At 35.1% G+C, this 12,119-nt stretch overlaps 1 protein-coding gene across 1 annotated transcript; it reads left to right on the top strand.

Annotated features, from left to right (window-relative positions):
- The first annotated feature begins 7,259 nt into the window (after positions 1-7,259).
- Positions 7,260-11,341, top strand: LOC106371606 (auxin response factor 4). Its single transcript, XM_013811684.3, has 12 exons — positions 7,260-8,087; positions 8,197-8,253; positions 8,485-8,670; positions 8,772-8,856; positions 8,929-9,019; positions 9,100-9,261; positions 9,348-9,467; positions 9,547-9,622; positions 9,717-9,885; positions 9,962-10,569; positions 10,657-10,847; positions 10,932-11,341. The coding sequence occupies exons 1-12, from the start codon at positions 7,719-7,721 to the stop codon at positions 11,092-11,094; spliced, it is 2,277 nt and encodes a 758-aa protein (XP_013667138.2). The 5' UTR covers positions 7,260-7,718; the 3' UTR covers positions 11,095-11,341.
- Positions 11,342-12,119: the final 778 nt, after the last annotated feature.

Below are 12,119 nucleotides of genomic sequence, written 5' to 3'. Positions count from 1 at the left end.
ACTCAACCTTCGAGTCTCTCCGTCTTGGTCGTAGTAGTCAGAGCATAGCCTCTGACTTCCTTGCTTATGGGATTCCATGAACTTCAAGAAAGACATGTAATTTGTAGGAATCACGGTTTTCTTCCTTGATCAAAAGGTAAGTTAATTTCCGGTCTATCACACTTATTTAACATAATTGTTTTAATTGATTTCCTGATTCTTTGTTGAATAATATTATTTGCAGATTCCGTGATTCATGGGTTACTCCCGTCGGACGTGCTAATCATTACATGTCATCTTTGAAAGCAGGTTCCATTGTGAAAGTCGATCATTTTGAGATTGCTAGGTGCTCAATCATGTAAAAGATAGCCGATCATCCATTTCTCATTCGTTTCATCTCACTAACCATTATTGATGAAGTCATCACAGGTGCTCTTGAGATCAATCTCCAGTCAAGATTAGACTATTCGATAATCTCCAAGTGATTGAGAATACAAACCTAGAACACCCAAGTATATTATCATATTGCATTTGGGTTTATATTATGTTTCGATATCAGAACTGATATTTAAACTCGCAGATGTGGTTGGACAAATCTGTTCTGTCCAGGGCTCTGACCTTACCAAAGAAACAACTCGAGTCGGTATCCGTCTCCTCATTGATCCGTAAGAAACAATCAACACATAATTCCCTTTATATTACTGTCGATATTGTGCTAACATCAATAATCAAAAATATTTCCTACCCAAGATTTGTGGTCGTCTATTTATCTACCTTATTTATCAATCTAATTTTACACAAATCTTTATTTTACAGCTTAAAAGAAACCACAATAACCCAAACAATCAAAACACTAAAAACTAGAATCCCAAAAAGACGAATTATTAATGATCACCTCTCTTTTTGTCTAATCTTACAAATAAACTTCAAAACAAATATACCAAAACCAATCAACTCAACTAAATCTCAACGACACATACATTGAACCAGCTAAACAAATACAAACTACAAGACCAGCTATTTAACAATTTACAAACTTACTTTCGCATATGCTTACGAAGAAGACGAAGACGATAACCAAGATCAGTGAAATTACCTAAACAAAAAAAGCAGAGTAAGTTACAAAATTTGATAAATACAACTAACAATGATTTTTGTTTACATATTATCCATCAAATAAAAGAGAAACAAACACAGCCACACCAGAAGATACAAGAGACAATCCCAACAGACACAAAGTCGACAACAACATCTCCACCTGATCACTCCTCTTGTCTTATTAAAATAGCTTACATGCTCATTGTCAACAGGCCAATGTTATTGTCTTCTTATGAGAAACACATATATTCGTTCAAAACCCATTAAGGCTCAAATGCTAATTGTCACTCGTTTTATAGTTATTTCTACAAGTCTTCATGTATTTGTTTTAAATATCCGGTAAAAGCAAAAAATTTAAAAATAAAAAAAAACATATAACCAACACAATAAGAATAAAACAATTATTACTTAATACACACAGCTTACACAACTAAACTGGAGAAAAAATATCCAGAAACAAAAGGTACTCTCAACAACCTTAATATAATTTATGTAATCTGAACAGTACAAGTAACAAATTAAAAAGACAAACAAACAACAAGTCTCAGTGACACAGCAAGCAACACCACAAACTATATCAATCACATTACTAACACAGTTTAGTCTTTCATGAGTAAGAACAATGCATACACAGTTCATCATCACAACTCTAACCGTAACAAAAATTGATTTGAATAAAGAACTATGTCCACAACCCCGCGCAAGCACGGGGGCAATGCCCCTAGTCTATCTATATTATAATAGTTGAGTTTTTGCTCACTCTTCAATGCGCCACGTCAGCGTTTTGTGGGCTTCGCTTTTAAAAAATGTGAAAAAGTGTCAAGTCCATGGCTCGAACCCGGGTTATTGAGATATAAACACCAACATTTATACCATTAAGCTAAATGATACTTTGTACATTGATGGCCGAACCTAATATATATTTATGAAGGTCGGAAGCCCTTACTTCTTCGGCTTCCTCTGAGGGTTGGGCCTACAAGTGTGTTATGAGTTTCATTTTTAAATGGAATTCATCACGTTATATGAAAAAACTCAAGTTTGCAACAATTATAGTTTTTCCATATTGTAAAGTGTAAACTGTTTTCGTTTAACATGAGTTTGGGTTGTTTTCATCATTGTCTCAAACAAGTCTTAGTTACAGAGTTGCCCGTGTGTTTGTTCGTAATCTATCTTTTCACCGGTGAACTCATCAGATCCACATCTTAAATCGCTTGATCTTATATGTTCCTGATTTGTAGCCCCTATGTAAACCACATATATATGATTTTCATCTTTGATGAACTCAATCTGGATCTCCACAAAACTCATTGATTCCTCTTAGATTCAACCATCTTCTAGAAAATGTTTCTCTCTGCCTCTCCAGTTCGTCAAACCGGCGTCCCGGCGTCCGTCACTCAACCTTCGAGTCTCTCCGTCATGGCTGTAGTAGTCAGAGCATAGCCTCTAGCTTCCTCGCTTCTAGGATTCCCTGAACTTCAAGAAAGACAAGGAGTTTGTGGGAATCACGGTTCTCTTCCTTGATTGAAAGGTAAGTTAATCTTCGATCTATCAATGAAAAGGTAAGTTAATCTTCGATCTATCACACATATTTAACATATTGTTTTAATTGATTTTCTGATTCTTTGTTGAATAATATTATTTACAGATTCTGTGATTCATGGGTTTATTCTCGTCTGACATGCTAATCATTACATGCAATTTTTGAAAGCAGGTTCCATTGTGAAAGTCGATCGTTTTGAAGTTGCTAGATTCTCAAGCATGTACAAGATAACTGATCATCCACTCCTCATTCGTTTCATCTCACTTCCATTATTGATGAAGTCATCACATGTGCTCCTGAGATCAATCTCCAGTCAAGATTAGACTGTTCGACAATCTCCAAGTGATTGCGAACACAAACCTAATACTCCCAGGTATATTATCATATTGCATTTGGGTTTATATTATGTTTTGATATCATAACTGATATTTAAACTCGCAGATGTAGTTGGGCAAATCCGTTCTGTCCGGGGCTCTGACCTCATCAAAGAAACAACTCGAGTCGTTATCCGTCTCCTCATTGATCCGTAAGAAACTATCAACATATAATTCTCTTTATATTACTGTTTATATTGTGCTAACATTAGTAATCAAAAATATTTTCTACCCAAGATTTGTGGTCGTCTATTTATCTCCCTTACTTATCAATCTAATTTTATACAGATCTTTATTTTTCAGCTTAAAAGAAACCACAATAACCCAAACAATCAAAATGCCAAAAACTAGAATCCCAAAAAAGACAGAATCATTAATGATCACTTCTCTTTTTGTCTAATCTTACAAATAAACTTCAAAACAAATATACCAAACCAATCAACTCAATTAAAACTCAACGACACATACATTGAGCCAGATAAACAAATACAAACTACACAGCCAGCTATTTAACAATTTACAAACTTATATACTTTCACAGATGCTTGCGAAGAAGACGAAGACGACAACCAATATCAGTGAAATTACCTAAACAAAAAAGCAGAGTAAGTTACAAACTCTGATAAATAGAACTAACAATGATTTTTGTTTACATATTACCCAGCAAATAAAAGAGAAACAAACACAACCACACCATGAGATACAAGAGATAATCCCAACATACACAAAGGCGGCAACAACATCTCCACCTACTCACTCCTCTTGTCTTATGAAAATAGCTTACATGCTCAATGTCAACAGGCCAATACTATTGTCTTTAGAAATACATATATTCATTTAAACCCCATTAATGCTCAAATACTAATTGTCACTCATTTTATAGTTATTTCTACAAGTCTTCGTGTTTTTGTTTTAAAGGTCCGGTAAAAGCAACAAGTTTAAAATAAAAAAAAACATATAACCAACATAATAAGAATTAAAAAATTATTACTTAATACACATAACTTACACAACTAAACTGGAGAAAATATATCCAGAAACAAAAGGTACTCTCAACAACCTTAATATAATTTAGGTAAAGAATACAAGTAACAAATTAAAAAGACAAACAAAGAATAAGTCTCAGTGAGACAGCAAACAACACCACAAACTATATCAATCATATTACTAACACAGTTTAGTCTTTCATGAGTGGAGAACTGTGCATACACAGTTCATCATCACAACTGTAACCCTATAACAATAAAAAACTTGAAAAACAATGGTCAACCCAAAACGCAAAATTCACAACTACAATAAACCTAACAAATATTGAGATGAAACAAGAACTATGTCTACAACTCCGCGGAGGCAATGCGCCTAGTTAGAATAGTAATTAAGTACTAAAGAAAAAAGAAAGAACATTAAGCTAATTTTAGAAGGCTTGATAAAGAGAATTACACGTTTCGAGTTGTGATGTAATATTAGAATAAATAAGATATATTTCTAATCAAATTAGAATAATAATTAAGTACTAAAGAAAAATAGAGATATTAAGCTAATTTGAGAATTAGTTGCCCAACAACAAAAAGAAGAGGAGAAAATGAGAAAATGTGGGACCAAAGGGCAGCAAATATCAAGGGGGGGGGGGGGGGGGTTATAGTTAGTTGTTGGGACTCACTCAGTCATTCAGAACTCAGAAGAGACTCATTCTTCCTCCCTCTCCCATCCCATCATGCTTTTTGTTTTTGTTATTTTCTTATCAACAAAGCAACTAAAAACACTAAATAAGTTAAACCATTTGTCAGTGACAAAAAAAAAAGGTTAAACCATTTGTTTGATCAGAAAAAAAGTTAAACCATTTGCTAACCAATCCTATATGATAGCTCCCAATACCCCCCGCATTAAAAATAAGCAAAAGTCCATCCAAAATGGCTTAAAGAAATTTTAATATTCCATCTTTTTCCTTTCAAATTATAATATTGTTAAATAAACTACTAAACAAACTTATATTTCAGTTCCAAATTTTCTCCCAACAAATCGTAGTATATTAGTAGAAATTACTGAGCAAGTCGGTGTGCTTATTTGATATATATTTTAACACTCTGAAAAGTTTTCTTTTGTATTGTTTAATTAATAACAAAATGCTGATTTTCATATTATTTGTCTCACAAAAAGAGAGAGAAAAGTGCTTTTGTTACAAAATTGAAAGGAGCCTAGTCTTCTGTCTTTAGCTGGTTGGTTGGCTCTTGACAACGCAATTAAAAAGAACAAAAAAGTAATAGCAAAAGTTGATCAAAATTTTAGAATAAAAAAAAATTCAATACATAATCAGTAAAGAAAGAACAAAGATAGATTCCAAAGAGATACTGTTTCCTTTGTAAGAGTATACAAAAGAAAAAAGTTAAATCAATTGTGTGTTTTTTTTTATTATTCTTGAGAAGCTAAGCATTTAAAAAACGCTAAAATCAATTAAGATGTCATAATATTAAACAGTTAAATTAAACGATTTGTGGATAATATCTAGAGAGATGATTAATAGAGTAGATTCATCCACAAAATTTGAAGCAGAAAAAATCAGACGATTAGTGGAATAGGTTAAGCTAATCTCAAGCTTCTTTTTTTTTTTGTCAGCAGCAAAACAGATTCATATAGACTCTGCGAACCATCCCGGTAACTCTGCATCCATATGAACGACAAACGACGGTTGTTTCCTTGCACTGCGTGCTAGACTATCCGCCTTTGAGTTATGTGTCCGTGGTATATGAATGATCTCTGAGCTGTTGAAACTTCTCTTCAAGAACTTTATGTCTTCCAAATAACTTGCAAAAGCTGGCCACTCTTCTGTTTCTGAAACCATCTTCACCAATTGAGCACAATCCGTTGCAAAAGTAACACAAGACTGTCGAAGATTCCTCATGCATTCCATTGCCCATATGAGAGCCTCTATCTCTATGTGTAGTGGCGACTGACTCGCTCTCGTATTCCTTGCTCCCATTAGTCCATCGTAACCTTCCAGGGTACTGTACCATCCTTGCCCTGAATATTTATCCTCTGTTTTCCAAGATCCATCCTATCTTGTTAGCAATACAACATATCTTATTTTAACCAAAACGGAAAGTAATCCGCCTATATATTAACTGAAGATCATTTAAAAGGTAACTTTAAATTTGTACTAATTAAAAAGAGGTCATGCTTAGGTGTCACTTAATTATGATGTCAATTAAACTTACGTGACGTGACAGCTTAAGAATCAATTGGATTAAATGTTGGTCCAAATTCAATTAATAGGGAACATTATATTAACCCAAAATATAAGAAACGTGTATTTTTTCCTTAAATAAAAACTACGGAATTACATAATATGATTAACATATATATGTCAATTAATGACTATGAATAATAAAGATTTGATAACAATTTTTGAATTTTTCTTCATTTTTTGTTTAATTTTATATTATTAGAAAAATTAAACAATCACATTAACCATATAATAAAAAATTAGATTTTTTCTTATATGCTATATTTTGAATTTTTTTAAATGACTTTAAATTACAAAAATGAGAAAACCTTATATGTTATATTTAATTTTTTTTAAAACGACTTTAAATTACAAAAATGAAGAAATCTTATATGTTATATTTTTCTTATATGTTAGACTTTTCTTATATGTTATATTTTTAATTTTGTAAAATGGCTTTAAATTACAAAAATATAAGTTTTCCTTAAGCATACGACTAAAAACAATAAAATGATATGTATCAATTCGATGGTTGATCTGAAACCTTCCAAAACCATATGAAAGATAAATGTCAAAATAATTCAACTGTGAAAACAATACTGTTCACTTTTTTCAAGAATGTGTTCGGTGGAAAAAAATAAAGTTTTTGTGTCATAATTTGTTTAATGTCCAATCCAATCAACCCATGATATATTAATTATAGTTTAGTTTCACAATTTTTAATAAAGTTTAAACTGGTCCATCGGATAAAATTATATAATGCCAACAAAAAATATTATATATGTATAAATAAAATAATCCGGTCCAATCCGATCAAATATTATATGTATATGTCGATAAATATACAAATAAACTCATCATTGCGCATGTCTTATCCTAGTTAGCGAGAAATGTAAACTTTTTTTTGGGTGCAAACGTGTGTGTATATTAATATAAATATAGTTTTGTTGATAAATCTATTTAGGTGAATAAATATTTTTTATTGAGAAACGAAAAGAAAATAATAAAGTAAGAAGAAGGCGAAAGAGAGCGCAGGTGTGTGGGTTCTGTCCTGTCTTGGCTTTTGTCTCCCCCGCTTATCTCTCTCCCTCTTGGCTTTTACTTCACTTTATTTTCTCTAAATTTACTTTTCTTTAATGCATTTTTCTTTTATCATCTGCAATCTATCTTATGTCTGTTCCTTCTGCTCCCTCTTCTCAGTACCTGCAAATGGAGGAAGACGAATCTTACTTTGAAACCCTCCTTCTCATTTGATGCCCTTTCCCCTTCTCTCTCTCTCTCTAACTCTTGCTTCCACAATCTTATATACTCTCTCATCTTTCACATCAATTGAAAACATTCACTTTGCTTCTTCTTCTTTCCTGTGAAATCTAACCTGAAACGAGGAGAGGGCTTCTGTCACTTCAAGCAAGAATTTTGCAAACTATCCGTTCATGGGTTTTACTTGTTTTGTTGTAATTTGATTCCAAAAAGCAATCTTTTTTTTTTTTTTTTTTAATTTGTCTCCATGGAGTTTGACTTGAATACTGAGTTTGCGGAGGTGGAGGAAGAGGAGAATGATGAAGGAGGAGGAGCAAGGGTTGAGAAGGGTAAGAGGCTTGGAGTTTTACCGTCATCTTCTTCTTCATGCTCTTCTCGTTCATCATCATCATCATCATCTTCTACTACAGCTTCTGCTTCCTCCATATACTCTGAGCTGTGGCATGCTTGTGCTGGTCCTCTCACTTCTCTTCCCAAGAAAGGCAATGTCGTTGTGTATTTCCCACAGGGTCATTTGGAGCAAGGTGTTATGGTTTCTTACTCGTCTCCTCTAGATGTCCCCAAACTTGATCTCAGTCCTCAAATCTTCTGCAGGGTGGCTGCCGTTCACTTGCTTGTAAGTCTGTCTTAATCATTTACCTAAAAAAACATTCCTTTTGTGTTACTCTTTACTATTATTGAACAAGTCCTAATTGTGGTAATTGGTTTCTTTTGTGGGAGAAAAGGCTAATAAGGAAACTGATGAGGTCTATACTCAAGTCACTCTGCTTCCACTTCAAGAGGTAGCTCTTTTTACTTAACTGCTGGTTCTTTGAGAATGTAACTGATGTTTGGAAGAAGCAAACTCATATGTTGTGTCTATACAAAGCATTCTATGCCATTGGAAGTAGAGTAATCTGATATCAATAGTGTAAATTTCAAATTATAGGTGAGATTTAGATGCTACTGTAGAAGAGTTTGTTTGGTCTTCAGTGAGGATGATATGTTGAATGAAACATCTTTTGGTATTATAGTTATCAATGCTAAATGGGGAGGGGAAAGAGGTCAAGGAGTTAGGAGGGGATGAAGAGAAGAACGGAAGCTCATCTGTCAAAAAAACACCTCATATGTTCTGCAAGACCTTAACAGCTTCTGACACAAGCACCCATGGGGGCTTCTCTGTACCTAGAAGAGCCGCTGAAGATTGTTTCGCTCCTCTTGTATGGTTCTCTTAAGCCTCATTTTCTTCTTCTTTTTCTCCCGAGAGGTGTGTGTGGCCTTCTTGCTACAAGTCTTACTTGTGATTTTTCACTGATGTTAGGACTACAAGCAGCAGAGACCATCTCAAGAGCTCATTGCAAAGGATCTCCATGGAGTAGAGTGGAAGTTTCGGCATATCTATAGAGGTGTGAGTTGTTTCTTTCTATTTTTTTTGTCAGTGAAGCACAAATGTTATGTTCTGTCTCTTGTGAATATAGGTCAACCAAGGAGGCATCTGCTCACCACTGGTTGGAGTATCTTTGTTAGTCAAAAGAGTCTTGTCTCTGGTGATGCGGTTCTCTTTCTGAGGTAGAACGGTGGTGTTTCTCTGGTTTGAGTCTCTTGATCAAATAATGTTAAAAATCATTTCTAACACACTGCGTGTTTAGAGATGAAAATGGAGAGCTGAGGTTAGGAATCAGAAGATCTGCACGGCCAAGAAACGGACTTCCTGATTCAATCATTCAGAAGTATTCATCTTCCAGCATCCTCTCGCTTGTGGCTAATGCTGTATCTAACAAAAGCATGTTTGATGTGTTCTACAGTCCACGGTAAACATACAATGAAAATTGCCATTAGTAATGAATCTTAACTTGCTTTTAAAGGTTATAATGTTGATTCATGGGTTTATACACAGAGCTACTCACTCAGAGTTTGTGATTCCTTATGAGAAGTATATCACAAGCATCAAGAATCCCATTGGCATAGGCACAAGATTCAGAATGCGATTTGAAATGGACGATTCTCCTGAGAGAAGGTATTGTTATTATTACTATCTTGATTCTTTCTTTGTGCTGTTGCTAGTTTTCTTGGAAGATAACTCTTTTGTATTGCAGATGCGCTGGTGTAGTGACTGGAGTCTGTGACATGGATCCTTATAGGTGGCCGAACTCTAAATGGAGGTGCTTGTTGGTGAGAGTCCTCCCTCATTTATTTGATGTTTCTGTCTTTTAACATGTCTGCAAGCTTTTTTTTGATAATCCAAGACCACACATATGTTTGGTAGGTGCGTTGGGATGAGTCTTTTATGAGTGATCACCAAGAAAGAGTTTCCCCTTGGGAGATTGATCCTTCGGGTTCTCTCCCACCCTTAAGCATCCAGTCATCTCCAAGGCCTAAGAGGCCTTGGGCAGGTCTACTGGGTACTACTACTCCACAAGGAAACCCCATAACCGGTAAATAAAACACACATCTCTTGACTTTCTTTAGTGATGCTGATGAATTGATAAACTGTTATTGGTTTGAAAGCAGAAAGGGGTGGTTTTTTGGACTTTGAGGAGTCAGTTAGACCCTCTAAGGTCTTGCAAGGTCAAGAAAATACAGGTTCTGCATCATCATCACCTTTACAAGGTTTTGATGTTATGAACCGACGGATACTGGATTTTGCTGGGATGCAGCAGTCCCATGCTAATCCAGTTCTTTTATCTGGTAGAGTGAAGGATCGGTTTGGTGAGTTTGTAGATTCTACGTCCCTGGACCTGGATAGGTTTCCAAGGGTCTTGCAAGGTCAAGAAATTTGCTCACTTCGGTCATTCCCTCAAATAGCTGGTTTCACTCCAGCTTCTGCTTCAGGGAGTCCTAATCCCTTTGCTTATCAAGCCAACAAGTCAAGTTTCTATCCGCTAGCGTCACAAGGGATTAGGAGCTCTCATATTCCATATCAGAGTCCATACAATGCTGGCGACAAATCATCTAGTAGAAAGTTTGATGCACAAAGGGAAGGTGGCCTACCGAAGAATGTACCATTCAAGGTTAATATGAATGCTTCGACTACAGGTTGTAAGCTTTTTGGATTCTCCTTACCAGTGGAGACACCTGCATCAAACCAGCAAAGCTCAAGCAAAAGGATCTGTACAAAGGTAAAACATCATCTCTTTTTCTTGGGAGCTGCATTTCTAGATGTGTCTCTTATGTATTATGAATTCTTGTGTTTTTTTTTTCAAAAGGTTCACAAGCAAGGAAGCCTGGTGGGGAGAGCTATTGATTTGTCACGACTAAACGGATACAATGATCTCCTTACTGAGCTTGAACGCCTCTTCAACATGGAAGGGCTTCTCAGGGATCCTGAAAAAGGATGGAGGATCTTGTACACTGATAGTGAGAACGATATGATGGTCGTTGGTGATGATCCATGGCAGTAAGTTTCTGTTTTCCCATCTCTTCTAAAAGCTCAAATCACAACTTGGAAATAATATTTGTTTTTTGTGCTGTGTGGGGACAGTGATTTCTGCAGTGTGGTGTTGAAGATACATTTATACACGAAAGAGGAAGTGGAGAATGGGAATGATGATAACAGGAGTTGTTTAGAACAAGCAGCTCTCATGATGGAAGCATCAAAGTCATCCTCTGTCAGCCAGCCTGATTCTTCTCCAACAGGTCACTAGGGTTTGATATATAAAAGCAAACCAGAAAAAAAAAAGGCTTTGTTATTTTGTACTTTTCAAGTGTGTTTTTGCTTATTTTGTACTTTTCAAGTGTGTCTCCATGGATTTGGATCGTTTCACTCTTTAATGATTTGTGATTTATTGTAATGTGTGGAGTGTGGACAATGCCGATGTACTAGTTAAGTTGCAATATTATGTGCGTTGGCTTTGAGGTTTCCAATAAAGTTGCAATATAATTGTAATAGCATTTTATGAGGATTTTCGTGCTTGCTCTTATAATTTACTTTTACTGAATTACACATAATCCATATAAGATATTTCATCCGTCAACGTAAGGATAGCCACCGCCGGACGTGGGAGGCCTGTTTGGTTGCGCTCTTGGCTCGAAATGAAAGGAGTTGTTTACGTCGTAAATGGTATCAGTAAAGGCTTAGCTCTGGACCATAAGAGAGACTAGAGTCCAAACCCCAAACTCCTCCTAATAAACAAAAAGAAAAAACATAGAGATAGCCTAATTTAAGAAAAAAATATATAATTTTTACTAGATGGTTCGAACCCGCCATCTCCATCTCTAGATCTAATAGTTGAACCTTTACCAATTGAACTCCTGTATTATTTTGTACTAATAAAAATCAAATTTATTTGTAATTTTTTAATATTGATTAGTTCTTCTTCCTGCTTCTCAGTTTTTTTCCCAGAAAGTATTATTAATTCCTTTCCCACTCTTTTCTTTTCTGACTTGATGAAAAAGAGCTAAGGAGCAAAGATAACTTACAAAAAAAAAAAATGCAATTTACAATATTGTAATTTGTAAACAAATTCGATTTACATTATTACCAAAAAATATAACAGCCCAATTGGTATATTCTCAACTATCAGAGTTAGAGCTGGTGGTTCAAATACCATGTCGGGGTGGGCGTTCGGGTACCCGTTCGGGTTTAGGTCGGATATTTCAAATTTTCGGGTATTTCGGTATAGAGGTGTAGAACCCGTTCGGGTATTTCTGTACATCGGGTCGGGTTCGG

Source organism: Brassica napus, chromosome C9 (genome assembly GCF_020379485.1).
Source record: "Brassica napus cultivar Da-Ae chromosome C9, Da-Ae, whole genome shotgun sequence".
NCBI classification, from domain to species: Eukaryota; Viridiplantae; Streptophyta; class Magnoliopsida; order Brassicales; family Brassicaceae; genus Brassica; species Brassica napus.
This window is presented reverse-complemented; position numbering and strand designations above follow the sequence as displayed.